The 25,307-nt window shown below is 41.2% G+C and overlaps 1 protein-coding gene across 1 annotated transcript in view; it reads right to left on the reverse strand.

Annotated features, from left to right (window-relative positions):
- The window catches only part of ADAM23 (ADAM metallopeptidase domain 23), a 162,859-nt gene extending 145,432 nt beyond the window's left edge, over nt 1-17,427 (reverse strand). Inside the window, 2 exon segments of the mRNA XM_089916472.1 lie at nt 15,874-16,091; nt 17,214-17,427. Coding sequence (XP_089772598.1) covers nt 15,874-16,091; nt 17,214-17,427 — 432 coding nt within the window.
- Between the last annotated feature and the right edge of the window lie 7,880 nt (nt 17,428-25,307).

The following is a 25,307-nucleotide window of genomic DNA, read 5'->3' on the forward strand; positions in this document are numbered from 1 at the left end:
TCTAATAAGGGAAAAATGCCTTTGTTTTTTGCTTTATTAGGCAGTTGATATGTCCGTGTTTAAAATGCTGTCTGGTAACAATAGGTGTAAAATTCTGTAAAAGAGGAGCGCAGAAACTAGCCGTGTAGATTTGTTGGTGCAGGTGATGAAACCTACAGCTTTATTGGGGTGAGGCAATGCTCTGCTGGTTTACTCTAAAGTGGCTGTTTTATGGAGTTTGGCAAGGACAAACTTTAAATTGGGTTTTCCTTGGAAATGTAAAGGATGTCGTGATCCCTTATCATGATCATAATGCCGAAAAATAAAGTTGACTAGGGCCCACGTTTTTAGACTTAATGTGCTATTCCATATGTAACTGCTGCTGCCAAAAGGCGGAAAGTAAAGGAATGCCACCATTTTTTAAGAGAATTGAATAAACCTGTTGCAAGATGTTTCTCTTACAAATTGAAACAAATCCTGGTTAACCTAAATTAAATTGCCTTGGCCTCGATGGTACCACTGAAGTTCCCATAAAAGGTGGGAGCTCCTGGTTCAGTCCCGTGACTGATCTGTAGAATACTTAACTTCATGCAAAATAGTCATGGTATTTACACTAGTGTATATTGAAACTGATGGAAATTGAACATTGGGTATATGAGGAGGGAGTTTTTAACCCTAAGGTTCGTAAGCTAGTGATGCTAGGCTTGGGAAATTGGTGTTCATAAGGTCCCTTTCAAGTGTGGGAGGATAGAAGGGGCTTGGATCAAATTTTTAAATGTTTTATTTTTAGTATTAGTTTGTGACCCATTTTGAAATGTAAGCCACCTCGGGGAAAATTGGGTTGGTTTTATTTAAACGTAACATTGCTAAGTCTAATCAGTGTTATCTTGGGTCAAGCCACTTTATCCATTCCCATAAGGCTACTAAGAAGAGTCGTGTAGTTGGTGTCAATACAAGTTCAGTTGGTTTCCGAAAAAATAATAATAATAATAATAAGAGAAGAAATAATGCAATTTTTTTCCTGCACAAAATTTCTCTCCATCCCTCACTTCCATGGCTTTGCATGCTGACAGCAGCTCTCAGCAGCTCATCAAAGGGAGGTACATGTGTTTGAGCTGTCCTTCTGGGTCTCCCCAGACGTAGAAGACAGCAAATTACCATATAATTCTAAACCTATGCCCTCCCTCTCCAAGTCTGTTTTAACTGTACATTCCTGCTAAAACTACCAGAAAAGTTAAAATATATAAGAAATGAAAATCAAGAGATAGAGGGAAGAAAGGAAGGAGCACAACATAGTATAATATATTCTTCACATTTCGTAACAGGCAGACAAAAGATGTCTTAGATTGATGGATCTAAAAATAGTGCAGATAAATTATTTAACATTAAGAGAGCTAAAAATAAAAGTATTCCTTCAGGGAATGATGGGAGAGAGACTTACACTTTTCATTTTATTTTTTATGAACTCTGAATTCTTTGACCATGTAAATAAATATAGTAAAGCAGCTACTAATTTTGCACAAATATTTACACTAATTTTACCCATGAGGGTGTGCATGTTTATATATGCACATTGGTCATCAGTTTTTCACCTATTGTAATATTTCTTCCCTCTGATTCCCAACACTGTTCTTTGGAATTCCCCCACCGGAAACCGTCCCACCAAGGACTTCTTGCTAATAAATCAAAGGGCACTATGACCCCACTAGCAACCTCTCTGTGGAAAATTGTTCCCTAGGCCCTCTTCTGCCTCTATTTCCCAAAAGCTCTTTCCTCCCTGAATCACCTCACACCAACTACTTCTGGAGCCAGCTATTCTTCTCACACTTTCAAATAATGAGTCTACACTTTATAATTCCTAGTCTTTTTCCAACATGCCAGAATCTCAGGAAGCTGCTACTCCAAAAATGCAGGCATTGCTTGGAATAATAAACAATCCCTAATTCAACCACCAGTATACGTATTTCATTGCCTCTTATGAACGCCCAGTCACCTCTCATTGGAGGATATTTCACAGAATTTTAGGATCAATAAAGGGTTGGAGAGAACAAACTCACCCACATCAAAATAGCCTGAGATATAAAAATGTAAACCACTGGACCCCATACAGACCTACTAACTCAAAATGTTTTCAACAACCTCCCCAGGTAGTTCCCATGCACACAAGAGTTTGAGATTCCGCAAATCAACCCAATCTAATTATTTCTGAAATGAAGAAAGTTAAATCCAGAGAGTAAGTGACTTGTCCAAAATTGCCCACTTAATATGCAACCAATTCATTATTCTAGTCATACATATTCTGGTACCCTTTTAAAGGAACCTGTGAGATAAAACATGCACTAGAAAGAAACTACCTCAACATAATAAAAGCCACATAAGAAAAACCCACAGCTAACATCATACTCAATTAAGAAAAACTGAAAGCTTTTCCTCTAAGACCAGGAACAAGACAAACGTGCCCACTTTTGCCACTTCTACTCAACATAGTACTGGAAGTCCTAGCCAGAACAATTAGGCAAGAAAAAGAAATAAAAGGCATGAAAACTGGGGGGGTGGGGGGGAGGAAAGACATAAAATTATCACGGTTTATAGATGACAGGATCTTATATAAAGAAACCCTAAAGATTCCACTAAAAAAAAATCCTATTAGAACTAATAAATGAATTCAGCAAAGTTGAAGGATATAAAAAGCAACACAGAAAACTTAGTTTCATTTTTATACACTAACAATGCAAAATCGTAAAAGGAAATAAAGACAGCAATTCTATTTACAATAGCATCAAAAAGAAAAAGTACTTAGGAATAAACTTAACCAAGAAGGTGAAAGACTTGAACTCTGAAACTCTAAAACATTGATAAAAGAAATTAAATAAAACACAAATAAATGGAAAGACACCCCATATTCATGGACTGGAAGATGTCAGTACTACCCAAAGTAGTATTGTTAAGATGTCAATACTACCTAAAGCAATCTACAGATTCAGTGCAATCCCTGAATTAAAATCCCAATGATATTTTTGCATGAATTGAAAAATCTATCCTAAAATTCATATGGAATCTCAAGGGACCCTGAATAGTCAAAACAATCTTGGAAAAGAACAAAAGGTGGAGGTCTCACACTTCCTGATTTCAAATTTTACTACCAAGCTACAGTAATCAAAACAGTATGATAGTGATATAAAGATAGACATAAAGACCAATGGACTAAAGAGCCCAGAAATAAACCCTCGCATATATGGTCAAATGATTTTCAGTGAGGGTGCCAAGACCATTCAACAGGAAAAGGACAGTCTTTTCAACAAATGGTGATGGAAGAAAAACTGGATGTCCACATGAAAAAAAAATGAAGCTGGACCCTTACACCATATAGAAAAATTAATCAAAAGTGAATCAAGCGCTTAAACATAAGCCTTAAAACTATAGAACTCTTAGAAGAAAATATAGGGGAAAAGCTTAATGACACTGGATTTTGCAGTGATTTCTTGGCTATGACACCAAAAGCACAGGCAACAGAAGAAAAAAATAGATAAGTTGAACTTCATCAAAATTAAGAACTAAATTTTAAGAGTAAAATATCAACTCACAGAATAAGAGAAAAACATATCTGATAGGGACTGATATTCAGAATATATAAAGAACTCCTAAAACTCAGCTAGAAAATAAACAACATGATTTTAAAATGGGGAAAGAATTGAATGGACATGTCTCCAAGAAAGATATACGAATGGCCATAAAGCAAATGAAAAGGTGTTCAATGTCACTAACCATCAGAAAAATGCAAATCAAAACCATAATAAGATACTATTTCACATCCACTAGGATGGCTGTTATTAAAAAAAAAAAAAGTGTTGATATGAAGGTGGAGAAATTGGAACTCTTGTGCATTGCTGGTGGGAATGTAAAATAATGCAGCTACTATGGAAAATGTTATGGTCATTCCTCAAAATATTAAGAATAGAATTACCATATAATCCAGCAATTCCATTTCTGGGTATATACCCAAAAGAACTGAATGCAGAGACTCAAACAGATTTTATATATCCATGTTCATAGCAGCATTATTCATAATAGTCAAAGATGGAACAGCCCAAGTATCCATCAACAAATCAATGGGTAAACAAAATGTGGCATGTACATAAAATGGAATATTATTCAGCCTTAAAAAGGAAAGAAATTTTGATACGTGCTACAACATGGATGAATCCTGAAGCCATTATGCTAAGTGAAATAAGCCAGTCAAGAAAAGACAAATACTTTATGATTATAGTTATATTAGGTATCTAAGATAGTCAAATTCACAGAGACAACAACTAAAATGTTGGTTGCCAGAAGCCAGGGAGAGGGAGGAACGGGGAGTAAATATTTAATAGGCACGGTTTCAGTTGGAGAAGATGAAAAGCATTCTGGAGATGGACGGTGGTGATAGCTGCACAATAATGTAAATATACTTAATACCCAGAAATGTCCACTTAAATGGTTGAAATGGTAAATTTTATGTTATATCTATTTTACCACAATAAAAAGAATTAACATGCAAAAACTGAATGACTCATCTTTCTTTCTCTTAAACATTATTTAAAACAAATAAGATTTGTTTTATTCATCTAACAAATAGCAAATCTCAGCTTCCAGCAAAACATCTCCAAATACTCCTTTTGAGCAATTTTCTTCTCAGAGCTTCAGCTTATACCCCCCCTTCCTGTGATCATCCACTCCCCGTGAAATCCAATAGTTACAGTACAATGTTTCCTTTAGCTCTGATATTAAGAGCTCCCTCCGAAAATTCTGTGAAGGCTCCTGTCCCCACTATGAAGCTTGTCTTCTTTGGCCTCAAGCAATTTCCCCAGCTAGCAAAGAAAGCACTGCTCTTCATGCAAGTAAAAACTGTGGCACTGCTACAACAGCAATAACCCTTCTCTTATTCAGCCCACTGTCTGCTGACCTCAGAAGCATCATCTATCTTTTCTCAAATAAGTAATAAAGTATAATCTTTTGACAAGGCATTGACACATCAAAAGCATTTTTGCACAGTACAAGGTAATCTTGAACTTGTCACAAGGTCAACAAATATGTTTGGGTGTTATTCTTGTTTTGTGTTTTATTGTTACAATAAAAAAAATACTCCATTTTAATTGTATGGTCTATGGTTTGAAAATAGGAGAAATCAAAAAACTTTAATTAAAATGTGAATGGGACAAAGTAGGTAAACCTATTTTTTATAATATTTTTAAGCCATGAGTGAAAGTGATGTTTAAATCTTATTAGTTTTCCTAAGTTGTGTGTTTAAACACACAAACATAAAGAGCACTTCCTGCTATCAAGTTAATAACTAGCAGTAGTTTAGTTTTCGTCAGTGACTACATTATGATTAGGAGAGAAAAAAAGTCACTCTGGGGCTTCCCTGGTGGCACAGCGGTTGAGCGTCCGCCTGCCGATGCAGGGGACGCGGGTTCGTGCCCCGGTCCGGGAGGATCCCACATGCCACGGAGCGGCTGGGCCCGTGAGCCATGGCCGTTGAGCCTGTGCATCCGGAGCCTGTGCTCCGTGACGGGAGAGGCCACAACAGAGAGAGGCCCGCGTACCGCAAAAAAAAAAAAAAGAAAAGTCACTGAGTGAGATGGGAAGGAAGCTCTTGCAGGTTATTGAGCTGAAGAGTGGCATAATCACAGTTAATATTTAAAAGAATCACTTTGCCTGAAGTGTGTAAAACAGACTAGAGCCAGACTGACAGGAATAGGACAAAAGCAGGGATAAGAGGTAGGAAGATATTTTAATAATACAAGCGAGAGGTAATGGTAGATTAGACCAGGTTGGCAGCAATGGAGACAGTGAGAAATGGTCAGATTCTGAACAGCTCTGAAGGGAGAACCAACAAGATTTCATGGCTTGGGGTAATGCTTAAAAGAAATAGAAGGGTTGAGTCTCTTGAGCTTAGCTGGAAGAAGGATCTTTTATTTACTCAAATGGGAAGAATGTGGAAGATTTTTAAATGTTACACAACAAAGAAGTGTTTCACACAAATTAATCAAATAAGTTCCCAAACTTTTAACACATTAGGGTGTTAAAAACATGTCAGGGGAAAGCCAGAAATTCTAGAAAACTAAAATGGAAAAACAATGTAAGATCTGATAAACAGACAGGATAGTTTATAAATATACTATTCAGGTAATGATCCTAAAGTGCATCACCAGATCTTAAAAGGATTAATGTCCCAAATAAAAGAATTTTAAAAATACAAATATATTTCTTTAGAAAGGGAAACAAAAATAGTTAACTATTTCCAAAAAACTGTTTCATGCACTGTTGCAAAGCCAAAAAATAACAAGACAGCATCATCCCAATGTCCCACTGGTTCTGAAGGGAACAAGTGATTGCTTTTATGCTGCCCAGGAGTGATAAGTGCCTCTAACTATGGTCTGAACATTCTACAGAGATGAAAGTCCACTACATTGTACAAGGCAGACCATAGTAATGAACAAGAGTTCACTAACTATTTTTAGCGATGATTTATAAGAGAAGGGGAGTCAGTGTATGAACTTGGTTAAGGCAGTTAAGAGGCAAAGCCCAAAATTTCACTTAAATGGTTAAAATGGTAAATTTCATGTTATATCTATTTTACCACAATAAAAAGAATTAAAAAAACTTGTTTTATTGCTGTGAGGACCATGTGAGATTATAGATATGAAAATGCCTCAACAAAACCGTTTAGGTTCACTGCAAAGTGAATATTGTATTTGTTACTACCAGTGTATTGTTGAATGAGTACAGGTTGGTTTAATGCATTCTATCTTCTTAGCTGAAAAAGCAAAGGGCGAGGAGGCATATGCAGGATGGAAGGCTCCTCTAAGTGTTGATTGATTTATATCATTAGTGGAGGCCATCTGCAACACAACTGTTAACTATTATGGTATATGGTATTCACAAGCCTGCTTGCAATTAAAAGACAGCACAAAGCACCCAATTAAGTGATCCAGACTACAACTTGATATAGCAAATTTTTGAACATCCACAATAAGGGAAAGGAAGCACTGGAACAGATATTAGAATTCAGTAGATACTCAAAAATGAATGGCTCTGAAATGTTTTGTATGATATGCCTCTAGGTGTGCTTAGATTTGACTTCTAAAATTAATCTTTAGCCCCACTGAGGGCAGAAGGAGGTGGTCCAAGGGCATGTGATTATCTTGTTCCCCGTCCCACCTAGGATTTAAAATGTGCCAGAATGACTGCCTCACGTGGACACTGCCATGCAAATAAGAAAGAGATGAATGTCCCCAACTATATAATAATAGATCAAAGCTAAAGGGCAATACAGTCACTGGTTATAGGCTCCCAGTTACACTTCTCTGTTCATTGGTTTGTTTGAACTTAACTCTCTGTAATTAGTGTCTATCAGTAGAGGAGACTTATTTGAATTTCTATCCATTCCATGTCTAAATAGAAAGCTTTGAGAACATTTAGCGTTAAGGTAGTTCTTGTTGTCAAATAAACAGCTTTTACAACAGACTTGAACATAGATTTCGAATTCACTAATTTGTAATGTTCCAGATGAGGAAAGTAGCCTCTGTCTACTCTTTAACCAGAGAAGACAACAATATAACAAAACCTTATTTGGAGCATGGAGCTAATTCACACGTCTGGCTCTGTCCAGACTGGGTACCCAGTGATGGAGGATGCACCACTCACATACTCTGTGACATGCAAAAACTGTATCCTGATTTGCCGTGAATGAACGTAATTGCTTTTAACTTCTCATTATTCTAACTAAAATAACTGGATCTACCCTTTTATAATAGAATTCCTAGCATTGGATTTGATTAAAATTGTACTGAATTTATATAAATTCTAAACACAAAAACTCCTTTGTAAAATTGCAAAATTCAGATGCTAGGTGGATTATGAATGAATGAATTATGTGAATGAATGAGTCTTTCATAAGACCATGGATACCCACATCATTTGTGAATTGAATACTTTGTGTGAATAAAGCTTTATGATTACATACATATTTGAGAGGAATAAAATAGTTTCATTCAGAAAACTTATTCTCTAGGAGAATTAATTACTCAGATCCTAAAGATGGAGAGGAAGGACCTCCTGAAGCAGGAATTTAACCATATTTGAACCTAAAACAAAAGCCTGAGAACACATTACTGACAGTTTGGGTTACTGCTACTGATCACAAGGGTTTTCCATAACTAGCCCCAGAATTTGGACAGATATCAATGGAACTGTCCAGATAAAACTACCTCCTGCCATGCACTGACCTGGGTAAACAGGCCTGGAAAAAATGTTGAAAGGAGAATGGACCAGCAAATGTGTAGTATTCAGAAGGGGGGCAGGGGCAACAGCTCTCCTCCAGAGCATTTCACTTTCTCCCCTTTACTCCACAAGGAAAATTCATCTGCTGAAATCATGCTTGTTGCATGTGGATAAAAGGAGTCACGTGATGCACTAAGTGTTCCAGGAAGATTAATCTGTCAGCAGTGGGACTGATGGATTGACAGAGAAAGAGAGAGAGAGACAAGAGGCTATGACAAGAACACAATACAGAGGAGGAGGGAAGGACGGATTTGGGAGAAACGTCAGGACTTAATATGTGACTATTTATAGACAGAAGATGAAGGAGAGAAAAGAGTCAACGATGACTCCCAAGGTTCACTCTTAGGTGGCTGGGAAAATAGCACCACCACTGAGAAAAGTGAGCAAGGCGGCCAGGACAGCTCCCTTCCTGCCTGTCTTTACCCTCAGCCTGCATGATGCCACCAACCCTAGCCAAAGCCACTGAGCAAATAACGCACTTGTTATTTTTTGACTGGCTATAGAGAGAAGGATAGTGGCCCAATCTGTTAACAAAACCTGAGAATAAGTGAAGACAGAATGACACAAGCAGTTATATAGTTAGCAGGAAGGAGCCAACCCAGGAGTAGGAAGAGCAGAAAATGTTATGTAGGGACACATGCACGCGAAAGCAAGACCTTGGATAGCACGACGTACTGCTGGAAAGCATGGCGGCCATCAGATCAATCCAGCTGGGTGAAATGATCAAAAATAGTCCAGACTTCGTGAGAGAGAAGAATCAAAGACTAGGGTCCAAACTGAAATGCCTACAGGAGCTGGGCGAGTAACAGAAATGAGGACGGGTGGCGTTCGGCAACAAGGAGTGCAGGTGGGGGCCACGGAAACAGTATGCGCCCACCCCATCTAAAGCGGAACCACAGTAGGTAGGTTACTCTCACCCAAGACCGTAGGCCCAATCTTCCAATTCTTCAAGAGCAGCCCTCCCACCCACCATTCTCCACCACATATGCTACTTTATCTTCTTCAAGCACTCGTCAATACCTGAAATCTCTGTGCTGCTGTTGCTGTTGTGTTTATGGCCTGTCTCCTCCCACTAGAAGGTAAGCTCCCTAAGGAGCCACAGAATTGGCACTCAATCAATGCTCAACCAATCATTTGCTCACCTCCGGACGCATCAGGAGGTGAGCCATTTGATACAAAATAAATCCAAACCCTTGATCTCTCCACAGCCTTCCCCTTCACAGCCTTTCCCCTTTGCTGCCTGCTGTACCCAACACACCCTAGTCTCTCTCCAGCCTGGACTTTTGCAAAGGATAAGACCTGGGTTCGAATCCTGACTCTGTCTGCCACTTACTAGCTGTTTGTCCTTTGTGAAGACACTAACTATAACTCCCAACTGCTACATCTGACAAACACGTATTGGATTTCTAGAGGAATCAAGTGAACTTTTTAAAAATTGACCATGAATGTAACAATGATGTCCAATTCTTTTAAATTTCCCACACTTGGGTTTCCCCTTCTCACACTCACCACACTGTCTCCAGCAGGGCAGAGCCTTTGCCTGCTGACTGTGGGCTCCTCTCTACCTCCTCCACCCTCCACCCTCTTTCCACCTCCCGAAAACTTGTCTCCTAATTGCTCTTTAGGGCCAGCTCCATTGTTTCTTCCTCTCTGAGGTTTTCTTTGACTTTCCTGAGTCCCCACAGCCCTTTGTTCCTACAACTAGCAACGTAGTGACAGGAACCACACACACACCGCCAGCTGCCTTCTGATGCCCAGCAAGTCACGAGCAAAGGTAGGGACTGAGTGTTACTCTTCCTCGCTCTTCCCAGGGTCTAGCACAGTGCCTGCTTCAAAACAGGTATTTGCCAAACAGAACTGAACACCTCACAGATGTAAATCTGATTGACTGGAAACTATATGAGTGGACACCTTGGGCTCCACCATTGAGAATTAACCAGTAGCAACGACAAAATCTCCCACATGGTCAGCTTGTGATTACCCATGTTAATGGTAGGTGACACTGAGAGGGATAATCTAAGAATTGTTAATACAGGTATTCTCATGATTTTAGGTAGCGTAAGTGTGATTTATGCAGTGCGAATAACTTGAGATCAAAATTCTCTCTCCCGCCGCTCTGTCACAGCGCCAAAAATGCTTAACAGTAACTGAAGGCGCTTTTGAATGTCAATTTGATTACAACACGAAATTTCACAGAAAGCACTGCACTCTTTCTAACATAGATAGGAGTGTTCAACCATCAATTCATTCAACAGATATTTACTGACAGCCTACAATATGCCCGGCATTACAAGGAAAACCGTTACAAGCCTGAATTCTACGTACTACAATTCTGTAATGACCGCTTAGGAAGACCTAGAAAACTTGGGAAGGCCACTGAGGCCAATACCAAAGTTCGTATTACCAAATAAACTAATAGTTTCCACACGACCAGTTCTAAGGACCCAGTATTTCTTTCTGCTGATCCACACCGAGAGCAGTGGAGCAGCTGGCTTCTGGAGGGCCAAGAAACGTGGAACCAGCTTTGTCCTGAAGCGGAGTAGGAAGTAATGATAATCATCGTGATCTAAATTCACTTAAACGTCTCTCTTCTCTCTCTTCAGCCTGGGGCGGTGGGAATAGGTGTGATGAAAAAAACAACTTTTGTTTTTCTGAGTTGCTGTCTAGACATTTTACAGACTGGAAACCCTGCTCACACCTAGAGTCTGGACATTTAGATAAGGACTGCACTTTGGGATTCCTACCATAAGTCCCTCTTTGCTTTCCCCAGATGCCTTTTAAAATAATCACTTAGAGTTAAGCCCGTGAAAAGTTAGTGACCTCTGACCCAACCACCTTACAAGTGATAGATGCCTGCTACCCTCTCTATCTTCTGCTTACTGGTGACCTGGGACAAAGGACTGTCCTTCCCCCCCCTCCTCGTTCATTGTCCCCCAACCTTTTCTGGGATCTGTGAATAATAAATCTTGTGACTCTACTTCTTTTGTGTGGGTGTATTGAAACTGTGTCTTCAGTCAAAACGACCCAGTGGTTTTCACGTCCCCAAAGTGGAAGCTTGGATGCTGAGGAGATACTTGCCAACCCGTGTGGGTGGTTTGTGCCCCCTCATTCAGCAGGTCATAATCTGTATGTTCTTAATTCAATACACCAGGTCCGACTCCCCAACACAGTAGGGAAGGTAACGAAAGACTGAGCCATATCTCAAGTCCAAGGAGATGATTTTCATCTTTCCCCAGACCCTGTGCTGTACATAATGTACCCCTTCCCAACTGCAAGAGAAGAGAATCTAAATAAGTAGGATTCAAGGCAAGTAGTTTTTGACTAAAGGCAAGTAATTTTTGACTAAAGGCAAGTTTCAGGAAAAGTTTTGAAGGGGAGCAGAATATACTCTCCCAAAATATGCCTCTCTGGCATAAACATTATTTTCGGCTGTTTATTTTTAAGAAACAGTGGACACGGGGGCAGCTCTGTAAACCAAGCAGAAGTCACTCTTCTGTAAGAGACATTTATATTTATAAGAAATCTCCATTTGTAAGGGTGTTTCCCTCTCTGTACCAGAAAGAGGAGGATACTCGAAATCTCCAGAAACACATTATCAGCATAAAAGGCAACGATTTAAATCTGTGTAACAACCTTACCCTCATTTACTGTGCTTTTCCTGATAGCCTCCCATCATCTTGCCTTTAGCTGGACAGTTATTTAAGCTGATGGCTGGGCCATCTCAAAGTTACTCAGTTTTCCTGAGTCTCTCCCATGTACACAGGAGGCATACATGTCATTAAACTTCTAATTTTCTCCTGTTAACCTGTCTTTTATTACAGGGTGTGTCTCAGCCAAGAACCTGGAAGGGTAGAAGAAAAATTATTTTTCTTCCTCCACAGGTTCATTAACATTCTCAGGAATAGATCTCACAGGATTATCTATGAATTAATTAATTAATCTAAATTGTTTCTGCCTCTTTTTAAATGTATATTTTATCAAAATATTGAATTAATGGTTGATAAAATGCTTATGTTTAGTAATCATAAAATCCCATTTATGCTTGTAAAAGTTCTACAGGTGAAGAAGATAAGTCTTGATAACAAAGCAAAACAAAATGTTTCCATTTCAGACCCTATTACTTCTACATGGTGGTAAATTAACCTCCTAGTTAGTAAGAAAAAAATTACAATAAATCATCAGAAAATAAAGCTGTCTATAAAGAAACCTGAATTGGGTTAAGTGCCAAAAATCAAAGAACATAACTGTTTAGATCTGAGATGACCATGTTCCCAGTCTGCTCTGGACCATCTAGGTTTATGCCAATTATCCTGGAATAATTATTAAGCGTGCCTACTTTCACTCTCAAAAAATGTCACAGTTTGGACAATAAGTTATACATAACCCTAGCTGGGGATAAAAAGATTCCTAAACAATCTTTGACAAAGAAAACTTTAAGATTTTCAGAAACACTAGTATGACAGCCTGCTTTGCACAGTCTGCTTTTGAACTTACCAATTTTGAAAGAGTTAACAAACATCTTAACTCTCACAACTGTAAAGTAGTAAGCCCTGCTCAACTTTAAATACTTACGAAATAAATATGGAGCTGTGCCCTATAACCTATATCTGGGAATTTCCCTCTCCACCTCTACCCACCAATCTAGGATTCCAGGAGAATGGCACAGTGATTCAGCATTTCTAAGGCATTCATTAAAATGTGTTTGGGCGCAATGAAATCAGGGGAGAAAGAAAGGTACCTAATACACAGATATTAAAATCAAAGCTTCTTTTATAAAAGCAAAAATAACGAAATTCCATACTTTTTCTCTTACTGAAACATTTGGAAAGCAGCTGAATTGACAAGTATCTCCCATCACTATGATTAGGCAAGTCATCCAAAGATACAGCAGAAAGCATATGCAACACTTTTTGTCCACTAGTTCAAGAGATGCTTCAAAACAGAAGTGCAAGGGAAATCATAGAAACACAGAGGGAAGTTTCAGGGAACCCATACAGGAAGAACACTGTTTATCCCTGTATAAGAGCACTTTTTAGAATCTTGCTTATCTCATTTTTGTGTCTCCTGAAGGACAGACCTTGTCTTGTTCATCCTTGTACCCCTTATCTCTTATCTCTGAATCTTCACCATACTACTTTGCACATGAGAAATGTGCAACAAATACTTGTTGAATCAAACTAATAAGAAAAGAAGAAAAATGCTTTCAAATATAATTTCTACATAAACATTTTTTTTTTGAAGATAAAAGAAACCTAACCACTATGGGGGGTGGAAGTGGAGAGGTAAAATCATTCCAACAGCAAGTATGTGCTCCCTACTAAGAAATCTATTCCTCTACATGAGTGGTGGGTAAAGTTTTAACAATCTTACTATCATAAAAATTCAGATATACTGTAGTCAAACCAAGTCCCACCAAACAAAGCAACCAAATAAGGTTAGACTAGAAGACAGGAGTTAGCCATAGCCACCGACAGCTCAGTTATTAGAGAAGTTTCACTAAAGTTCCCTTCAAGTCCAAACTCGAGAGGGCTTGAGCATTCTTTAAAATAGGCTTTCAGGCCATTTTTTTTCTTCCTCCAGCACCTTATGCAAAGGCACTGGAATTTGAGAACTTGTCACTTAACCATAGAGGATCTTATTAATTAGTAGAAAAACCATAAAATGGGCCTCAATGCCTTTATCAAGAGGAACTTGGATTCTTCTTCCTTAAAGACACTACCCACTCCTCCTATCAACAAGACAAACGGGTAGACAGGATCCAGGAGTCAAGCCATCAAGTTACATATGAGCAGATCAGAAAAGGGCCATGAGCAAGGAGATCCCTTCATCTCAGCCAAGGCGGGTAGCAGCCACTTCACAGCACCGTGAAGCAAAGTTAAATTCTCCAATAACATCCGATATGAAGGAAGCATTTTCTCAGAAGCCTGACTTGTAAATATTAAATATTCAGGCCTCTTGAATTTTACATCAGCTGTTTTACAATCCTGGGAAAGGCACCTGAAGGCCTTAAATTTCTAACTCTCCATTTGTAAAATAGGAATAAATACTGTTACCACTTACCCATATTTTAGAAAACTAATAAAAACAATGATGCAAACCATAGATACTTTCCTTAAATTCTAGATGTTTAGACAATGACTGTTCTTCTCAACTGAACAGGTATAATCTGTAAGGGCTCAGAACGAGCTTCCCCCCAAATGTGTCACTTTTGCATGAGGATTATTTTGAACTAAAGGCACAATCAAGACCCTGCAGTTTCAAGAGAAACTACTGCCCCTCCCTTAACTACCCAGCAGAACTTAAATTGAGGATTTTTCCCAGAAAAGAGTTATTACGAGAGATAAATTTTATCTAAGTGGCCCCATCTATATGGCAGGACAAACATCTAATTACCAAACATCTGCTCTTTTTATTGTCCTATGAATGACCCTCCTGTCCGTGGAAGCCCGAGGCCCCTATGCCATTCCTTAGCTCAGGACGGCATATACGCCTCATTTTACCTTTCTGTCTCTGAACCTCTCAGGTATGTGGGGCCTCTGGCCCTCACATGCATACATACGAGATTAAATTTGATTTTCTCCTGTTAATCTGTCTCGTGTCAATTTAATTCTTGGACTAGCCAGAAGAACCTAAAAGGGTAGAGGAAAGTTTTCTTCCTATCCTACAAGTCCAAAGTAAAATATTTAACAAACGGACTCTATTTTCTGCTCCTAATAAAGAAAAGAGGCACTGATAATCCATTGTGGACATCTGCTTGGGGTCCAAAATTTTATTAACTCAAATAATGACTAGTAAGCAGGAAAAAAAAGATCCCTTGAACTCTTTGGATATTAAGCACCCTCATCTTCCACTGAATGCCTTTTTAAAAATCAGTGACACTTTCTGAACCAATCTGCAAGTAAAGTTACCGCTCACAATGAATGCAGATAAACTCTTGAAGGATTGTGCTGACAAAAACTGGTCTCTATATTATATAAATTGTTTGTTTACATTCACCATAATCTTTTAAAATGTCATATTGTTTACCTACTGAAAATATAACAACAAAAAAGTATTTTTTTCCTACTGACCAACTAAAGAAAGAAAGAGGTTGTTCAAACTTAACCACTCAATTTCTAAGTGAAAGACTGATGGGGAATCTGCAGCCCAACAGCTTTTTATAGCAATTTTCTGGGTGCAGATTGAAAGCAGTTTTCGTCATGGGAGGTAGAATACTGCACCCTTACATAAAGCCTCACAGATAAAAGTCAGGACCATCAACGTATTCGCTTAACTACTGTTCAGCGTTCAATGCACCTACAAGAAAAATGGACAACATTTCAGCTGTTAAACTTATAAGGCGATAAGAAAATTCCAATTCCAGTTTAGTGTCAGAGAGGAAAGACAGACAGCAGCCCTATCCCAGTAGATCCCAGGTTAATTCCCTCCAGTTTCTCCCCTATCATAATATTAATTGGTTTCCTAATAAAATGCTGCAGTAACATTTGTGAAATCAGATTCTGGCAGAAAATCAAATCAAAGGACAACTAACTTTTCATGGCAGCCACTTTTGCATACCCAGACCCTGCCTACCTTGTTATGTTTTTGCTGGCGTCTTGCCTTCGTGTCAAGAACGTGGTAAGGGCTTTCCGAGTCTTGGTTGATGTAATATACGAGTCTTGAAGGCAGTGTGATTTCCTTCTGCATTGCATTGCTGTAACTGCTATTACTGCTGCTATTCTGTTGCAATGTGTTGTCTTCATCTGCCAGGACTCCCAAATTGTTTTCTGCAGTTTCATTCCAATGTGGAGCTGGGGGGGGAGGGGGGTGACACAAACATACACAAACACACACATACCCTATAAATACATAAGTACTAAAATGCATTTTTCCATTAATTGCAAAAACAAAGTTTTCTACTTTTAAGCAGGTAAGGCGTAGAGACACAGGAAAGCAAGTTATTGCAACAATGAAATGGCCTGGATAGGTTATCAGCCAATAAGGCTTATACAACAATGTACTGTTTATAGTCTTAAATCTATACTTCTAAGTCTGGTGGTGGGGCTGAGGGGGAACGGACTTGAAGGAAGGGTCATTAAACGAACATGCTCAGGGTTTCTGCCCCTCACCTCCCCCCCCTTGGGAGTCTACAGAAGCTCAATGGGACTAGGACTAAGAGTATCCCACCTGAGAGCTAAGAACGCTCCACAGATAACTTGAGTGCGGAACTCATGAACAAGGAATGTTAACAGATTCACTTAACAAAATGGACAATTCCCTTTTCTTTTAACTTTGAGATGAGCAAAAATCTTTTGCCATAGAGGGATGCAGATGCTGGCAGCTTTCCAATTTCTTTTTATTTTCCTGCCTATGACCAGCTATCTGCGGTCACTGATGTCCAATCATCAATGTACTGAACATCATATTATCTTCATTGTTCATTATAATGACAAGCATTTTGAGAAATTACAAGCCAAAGGTTTATATCCCCGAAGTTTCCCTCCCCCACCTTAATTCCAACAGCAGTGAATAAACCCACTAGGCAATTTGAGGAAACACGTTACCACTATTCTCATCACATCCTCCCGCACTCACGTTCAGACTCCACCACCCAAGAAAAAACTTGCTCCCTCGCTGCATTTCCCATCCACCGGTTTCCCTAAGTTGCACAGAGCTCAGTTAGGGACCCCGCATCCACTGAATACCTTCCAGTGGAACCGGCAGTAATTTAGTGAATGCAACAGAAAAATGGACTTCAAAAAGTGAACTGGAATGAACGCCGGTTTGGGAATGAAAGAGGTGGGCAGGCAGAGAGAGGCTCGGAAAGGCCGAGCCCTGGACGTGTCCGGAGCGCACGGACCCGCGTGCCCTTCGCTCTCCTCTGCAGGGCCCCGTGGGCAAGGCAATGCAAAGGGCACCTGGGCCATACCCACCGCTGGGTGCAGCAGCCCGCCAGGCGCGGGGCCGGGATGAGGCGGCGAGTGGAGGCAGCAGGAGAAGTGCGAGGAGCAGGCGGCAGGGCGGCGCGCGGGCCGGGGCGCGGATGGGCGCCGGGCCGGCGGGGCCGCCGCGGGAGCAGCTGGAGGCTCGGGGGAGGCTGCAGCCCTCCACGGGCGGCCGCCCGGAGCTGTTGCCGGGTGGCTTCATGGCTCATAGCTCCCGGACGCCGCTCGGTGTGGCCAGCGAGAGCGCCGGGCTAGGCTGCGGGTAAGGTTGCGGGCGGAGCCGGTCACGCCGGCTCGGCGCGCATGGTGCGGCCGCGGACAGGGGGGTCGGAGCTCGGGGCTAGGGGCTGGGCGGCGCCCCCTGCCGTGCTCGCCTCTCAGCCCCTCCCGGGGTGGCTGCTGAAGAGTCCGGGGGTCCCAGTCGCTCCGCCAACTTGGAGCCACCCCAGATGCTCCTCCCTCCCTGCGGCGGGCGCGGCAGCTCCAGTGACTGCGGGGGCTGCCGCTGGGGCTGAGGATGCTGAGGCGGCGAGCGAGAGCGAGCGGCGCGGGCGTGCGCCCCGCCCTCGAGAGCGCGCCCGAGCGCGGCTTCGCGTCCTGATGCTGATGCTGTTGCCTGGCACGGGACGCACTGCGCATGCTTTATTGTGGAAGAGAAAGGAGAGAGGGAAAAAAAGGGAGCAGAGTGATGCAGCATCAGAGGTGACGGTGGCACCTCAAGAGTTGGGGGCGGGGGAGAGAGGAAGCTGGCAGCCAGGGATTAGCCAGAGGGGAAGAAAGAAGAGTGTGGGGATTTCCAGGACAGAATGATCTGGAGGAAACAGCCAGCCAGAGAAATCGGCCTGCCTTTTCCACCACCCCAGACCTTACATACCCCCTCCTGTTCCAACCGCCACCTTCTCGGGTAAAACTTAGGCCAAGCATTTCCCTGTTAATCCTTTATATTTCCTTCCTGCAAATATATTGATATATAAAGGATTGCAGCCGGGGAGGTAAAAATAGCACTGCTCCTCATTCAGTTCGCTGGCAGCGCGGGGAACGAGGGCTGGGAAGCACTTTGGCGCGTGGCGGGCTCGCTGGCCAGATGACGCCCTGCGGCCTTGCAGAGCTCAAGGCGCAGGGATCCCCCGAGCTGGGCCCTCCGCCCTGGCCTCTGTCGCCCGGGGGCCTCTGTCGCCCGAGCGCCTCTGTCGCCCGGGCTTGTGCCCAGGGCCTTTGCGGAAAGCAGATGGAGCTCAAAAGTTCAGAAAGGATGACTGGACGTGTTCCGGAAGGATTTAGAAATTCTGGCGGGGAAGAAATAGGGAGATGAGAAACCGAGTGTGTGGCAGCTATCATGGGAAATCCAGCATTTGTCAAGCCGGTGGGTGGGCGTGCATCGGAGAGGGCACATTGCAGATTTTGAGATCTGGTCCTGACTTGTGCAGAGAAAGAAAGATTTTTCTCTCACTGCTGTAAAAAAAAAATAAAATCCCTGAATTGGGTGGATCAGCAGAAACTAAATACGATGGTTTCAAATTAGGGCCTGTGGCATATTTCTGCCCCCAAACTCCCATAATGCAAGCATTCATTTGTTCGCCGTCCCAATGACAGTCTGAGTAATAGCAATGTTGTCTTTCTCCGTTATGTGTATTTAAAATGGAGATAATACCATCTACTTTGGGGGATCAAGAATCTCACAATAAAGAGAAAGGATGTGGGTATAATGCACCACAGCAATGACAGGACTCGGTGTTGTTAGCTGTCTTCTCCACCCCCAGTTAACAGAGGGAAGGGGGAGAGAGAGAGACGAGACAGACACACACAGAGAGAGACCAGAGATCTCAGAATTGTTAGAGAATTAAACACTAATATTAGCTCTTCCTCTTTGTATCAGAGCTAGGATATCAATTTGTTATCACACATTTATTAATGCGAACTTGTCATTGATGCTACCTCCCCCAAATGTGGGCAGCAACAGTTTTCCCTTTGGCTCAGTTTGTGTCCCTAGCAGCTAGCGTGGTGTTTGTGGCACAGAGAAGTCTCTCAAAATATGTCATGAATGAATAGACCAGCGGAGGTACCAGTAGCAGGAGGCACATGGGGCAAACTGGTGAACATGCCCACCTCCCCATAGTTCCTACTTGCAGCTCAGTGCTCTTGGGGGTGTCTCCCTCAAGACAAGCATGTGCTGGCTAGGTTTTCCCAATTTATGTTTGATATAATGATATAATCCTGGAAAAGGGCTTGGGGGCAAAGGAGGTGGACAAGGAATGAGAAGGGAAAAGGAAATGAAAGGCAAAAGATGCCCAGATGCAAAGTTCTTTAAAAGGCATCTCTTACAATTGAGTAACAACCTCTCAAAGCCTCTTCCAATAAATAAAGCCATGAGTTACCCAGACCACCTGCATACCAACCAGTCAGCAGCCACAATCCCATGCACTTGGGAAACAGAATAAGGACTGAATTCCATTTCTAGTAAGGAGCAGAAGTATTTGCAACAAAAAAAAAAAAAAAAAAAAAGATGATGTCTTTTGCACTGTAATCCAAAAACTGCATTTATTTACAGAACTTTAATGTTTACAGACTCGACCGGAGCCTAGATAATGTATTAGTAAATGAGATAGTGAGTCAGAGAAGGAGTAAATCACTCAGAAAAGAATGTATTAGAAGTTTGGCCCTTAAATCATATATTTAAGGGGAGGTTAAGAACAGAATCAAATATTCTTTAAGCAGTTAATTTGTTTGATTTAGTAATAGTCTCATTAGGTAGCTTGGAATGTTTATTGTTAGAGAGTCTAGTTCTAAATAGTCCCCTCTGTGCTTATAATATTTAGAAATTTTGTCCATCGTCATCTACTGCTTTGCTCTATATTCATGTCTGTGCATATCATCCTTCCCCTGTCAAAAAACACTGAGACTTAAGCTGCGTCTCATTCATCCCTGATCTGTAGAGCCTAGCATAGTACCCAGAATGGAGTCAGCATTTGATAAATGTGTATTGGGTAGAGGGGCACTCACAGGTAGGAGGGAGGGATTCAGCAAGCTGGAGTGGAATGAAGGGAGGAAAGTACCAGAAGTTTGGGTGCTGTAATAGCTCTGGTTAGACATGTGTGCTGGATCCCAAGAGCATCAGGGACCACGGGAGTGGCCTGGTGAACTTAGTAGATGGAGTCGTAGGTGAAAACAAGCGGCCAGGAAGCCCATGGGAAGAAAATTACAGCAAGCTATGTGGATATTAACTGAACACAAGGAAGAGTGTGTGCAAGCAGCGTCCACAAAGGGTAGCTGTGCTGCTCCCAAAGTGGTTCAGCTGGGCCGGTGAGGGAAGACACCAGAAGTCCTCTCTTTGCTCTCGTTTGTTGCAGGGGGGAGACCGGACCTGTCTTGAAACCAGTGAGGAAACTGGACCTGCACAAGAGCAAGTAAAAGGGTAGAAATATAAGATTTGGAAGGCATCTGCCTCAACAGGGCTGAAATTCTGGGAGAGAAGGTAGAAAAAGGGATCACAGAAGAGGGGCCTTGGAAGATGAAAGCAGGTGAAAAAGTAGGGCAATGTAACAAAGCAGATTCACAACAGCAATTAGAATGGAAAAATCATTTGTCCAAAAAGCCAAGGTCAAAGAAGGTGTGCAGCAAATTGGTGGATGGCGATGATGCTGAGGAGTGGTCTGGGGGAGTGAGAGCAACTGCACAAACAAGGGTCAAAGGGCGGCAGCTCTGATTCCAGGGCAGCTCCATCCAGAGAGCTGGCTTGGAGCAGAGAATTCCGTTACAGACTCTGCTAGAGGAGGTTCTTCATTCTCTTTTTAGACTGGCTGTGAAGACTGATTTTACAAGTGAAAATTAATGCCTCCAAGGGAAAAAGTGTGATGAGAAAAACAACTTTTGTTTCTCTGACTTGCTGCATAGGCATTTTACAGTATGATAACCCTGCTCACACTCAAGAGTCTGAAAAATTTGGATAAGGGCTTGACTTTAGGATTCCTGCCTTAAGTGTGCATTGTGCTTTTCCTGGGCACCTCTTCACGTAGCTACTTAGAGTTAAGCCCGTGAAAAGTCAGTGACCTCCGCCCCAACCTTCTTTCTTTTTTTTTTATTTTAATTAATCAGTTTTTAATCTTTTTACTTACAATGTTTCCGGTGTAAAGCGATTCACTTATACATATATACGTATATACATACATATTCTTTTTCAGATTTTTTTCTATTATAGGTTATTACAAGACATTGAATATAGTCCCCTGTGCTATACAGTTATAAGTGATAGTTGCTTGCTGCACTCTTTATCTCCTGCTCACTGGTGACCCGGGACAGAGGTCACTGCCCTTCCCCCAGCTCATTACCTCCCACCCCCAGCTTCTGGGATCTGTAAGTAATAAATCTTGTGACTCTGCTTCCTTTGCGTGGGTGTATTGAAACTGTGCCTTCAATCCAAATGACCCTACGGATTACACTTCACCAAAGTGGGATCTCGGATGCTGAGAGGGCTACCTGCCTGCCCGTGTGGGTGACTTGTGCCCCCCATCCCGCCCCGACCTTTCAGCAGGTCATAATCTGCATGTTCTTAGTTCAGTTCCCCAGCTCCGGCTTCTCAACACAAGACAGCGTACTATTTGGTAAAAGCCAAAAATAAGTGAGCTCTATTATTTGTACTTTCCACATTGTTCTGGGGTCAGCAAACATTTTCTCTAAAGAGTCATATAGTAAATATTTTAGACCTTGTGTGCCATATGGTTTCTGACGCATATTCTTGGTAATTTTTTTACAACACTTTAAAAAATGTAAAAATCATGCAGCCTGCAGGCCCTAGTTTGTCAACCTACCATTTTTAACTATATATATTTATTTATATTGACTTAAGGTTAAACTTTTTTATCAACTGCATTAATATGCTTGTGAGCAGAAAAGCACGTGCAACAGTATACATAGCTCTAACTCCGAAAGAGCTAGCTCTTCGCTGAACTTTACTAGTTGTATAATCAGTAATTGCTTATTTCTTAATAACATTCAGCATTTGAAGGGATTCCTAAAGAAAGAAGTATTCCTCCATTTCGAGGTCATTTCCAGACTTAGACAACGGAGGGAAATGTCAGAAATCATTCACAAAAAAAATACAGATACAGAAAAGATTCCAGACTTTTTTTTTTTTTTTGCCAAGATGTATTTTCTGGTGAGCAGAGAGATGCTGAATGAAGGCTACAGTCCTGACAGGTCAGAGGATGGAGTAACACACCCAGTGACAGCCCTTCCTGGAGCCCATCACTATAAGTGCCCTGTGTTTGTGTTCCTCAAACTCAATCCTGAAGAGTGGCTGCAAGGCAGCCAGTATACAGAGCCGAACAGGCAGCCTTGAAGTTCATGAAAACTAAGTCTGCAAGTCTATGTTAAATACACCTGCTCATTCTGAGGGACAGACCACAGTGGGCCAATTTCAGAAGTCAAGGTGTGACTTTACTCAACACTACTGGACAAAGCAGAAGTATTTATTACCAAAACTGCAATGGTCACAGACATATTTCTTTTTTTTTTTTTTTTTTTTTTTTTTTTTTGCCCACGTTGGGTCTTCGTTGCTGCACGCAGGCTTTCTCTAGTTGCGGCGAGCGGCGGCTACTCTTCACTGCAGTGCGCAGGCTTCTCGTTGCAGTGGCTTCTCTTGTTGCGGAGCACGGGCTCTAGGTGCACAGGCTTCAGTAGTTGTGGCTCACGGGCTCAGTAGTTGTGGCTCGCGGACTCTAGAGCGCAGGCTCATAGTTGTGGTGCACGGGCTTAGTTGCTCCACGGAATGTGGGATCTTCCCGAACCAGGGCTCGAACCCATGTCCCCTGCATTGGCAGGAGGATTCTTAACCACTGCACCACCAGGGAAGTCTGACATATTTCTAAAGGAATAGTTGAACAGGCAAAAATGTGTCATAGTGTCAAAGCGTGAAAATATCTGAAGAAAGATAATCACTGGAGACACGTAAAATTTAGTTCTTAAGGGATACTATGTTAAACAAAGGTTAAGTAGGAACAGGATACATTTTTAAAACAGCTGATTTTTCTCCCCACTATGCAAACATTCGGCTAGTTTATCCCAGTTTGGTGTACTTACAAGCTGTAGTACAAAGGGATAAACAAGCATGTCGTGATGACTTGTGGCGATGATCTATGCTATGCAAAACTTGGAAGAATTGTGTTTATTGAGAATAATCACTGAGGCAACACGTCATTATTAAACCCTCTCTAGGTCACAGAGCAGCCCTTGGAGTTTCTGCAGAAGTAAATTGCCATGTACTAATTGGGGAAGGAAGTCCTCAACTACCCTTAGAGACCGCAAGTAAATTTTATATAAAAGGTTAGAAACCCATCAGCAGAATTAATATACTAGTGCTAATCCCTAGCATTTGCATAACAATAGTTAAACCCTTTAATAAAGCCTGCTTTAATCATTACTATGCATTTACACATCGAAAAGTGCTTTTATCTGTTTTATTTTATTAGATCTTCAATTCTGTCACACAGAGAAGACAGTTATTGCTATTCTTTTTAGGAGCTCCATCTTGGATGCAAGGATACCAAGGCCCCCTGGTTTTTGCAGTGATCCTCAATCCTGGCTGCACATTCTAATCACCTGGAAAGCTTTAACAATCTATTGATGGCTGAGTCTTTAGAATCTTCAAGGCTGGAATCCAACATCAGTGTTTTACAATTCCTCCCAGTTTAATTGAATGTGAAGCAGAGTTAAGATACACTAGGTAGAGGGATTTCCCAAGATCACACACCAGAACAAGACATCAAGAACTCGAATTGGAACCCTGAATTCAAGTCCTGCGCTGTTCCCAAGGTCTTCTTCCCTATTTCTGCTTTTATAACAAGTTAACCCTGAACGAGGAAAGCTTAAAAAATTAGCTTAGTACAATTGCTGCAAAATCTAAGAAAATACAGAATTAGAAAACATTTGAGACAGAAGTTACCTGTGAAGTCATCTAGCAGTTCAAACCCATTGTTGTAGAAACAAAGATGCAGACCTTATTGCCCAAGGTCACACCAATCTGTGGTGACTTGGGACCGGATTCAGAGTCCCCTCTTCCAGGCTTTCCAGTACTTTCCATTGTACTTTGTAAATAGTTTGTTTTTAAAAAATTGACTTGCAAAAATTCTGGTCAGTCTGCAATGTAATTCATTTCCGGTCTTCCACTTGACATTGCTATGTAAAGATAAAGAAGGACATAGCTACGAGGTCTAGGTCCCAACAGCATCAGTTCCTCTAAGCCCAGTTCCATAGCTTGGCAGCATAACTATGGGGAGAGGTGCCACACATCTTTGGAGGTAATTCATTCAAATAAAATACCTATTGTTCTCCTACTTCTCTTGTCTTTTGTGTCTCAAATATTTCCAAGGGACAATTTTCTCATCCAGTGAGTTTCTTATAATACCTTCAGTATATCCTAAGAATTCAACAACTGCAGCATCTTAAATCATGTTTTAGGAAGTGCCAAATTTGGTGAGAAACAAAAAAGAATACAGGAAATAATAACAAAAAAATAATAACAAAGAGAAGGAGGAGGAAGAAAAGATTATTTATGCAGCACCTGCAAGATGTGCTAGATACCATGTTAAGCACTTTACCTGAATGATCTCGTTTAATCCTCATGCAGTTGTATGAAGGAGCCACTATCCCATTTTGACTGATGAGGGAACTGAGGCTTGTAGAAGTCAGATAATTTATCCAGGGTCATATGAAGCAGGACTGGGTCAGGAAGCATGTTTGCCTAACTCCAAAGAATAAACTCCCAACCACAACATAATGACTCACAAACCCTATCAATTTATCAAGTGTAGTAATAAAATTCACCAAAAAATTACTAAAATTCAATCCTCTACCCATTCCACATTTAATTAGAAATTTATTTTGTTTGAAACTGGAGCTGAAAAACACTGATGCTGTATAATTTATTTGGCCACAGCCCCAAAAGAAAACACTTAAAACGATCTGAAATTTTCTTCAAAAGCATTTTGAAATCATGGCACTTGGCTATAAATAGAATTTTAAATTTTATTTTTGTCTGTTTAAAACCACAGACACATTGACTCATGCACAAAATGTTCTGAATTGTGT

Source organism: Delphinapterus leucas, chromosome 8 (assembly GCF_059928025.1).
Source record: "Delphinapterus leucas isolate spDelLeu-1000000601 "Yukka" chromosome 8, BTC_Dleu_Yukka2, whole genome shotgun sequence".
Classification (NCBI taxonomy): domain Eukaryota; kingdom Metazoa; phylum Chordata; class Mammalia; order Artiodactyla; family Monodontidae; genus Delphinapterus; species Delphinapterus leucas.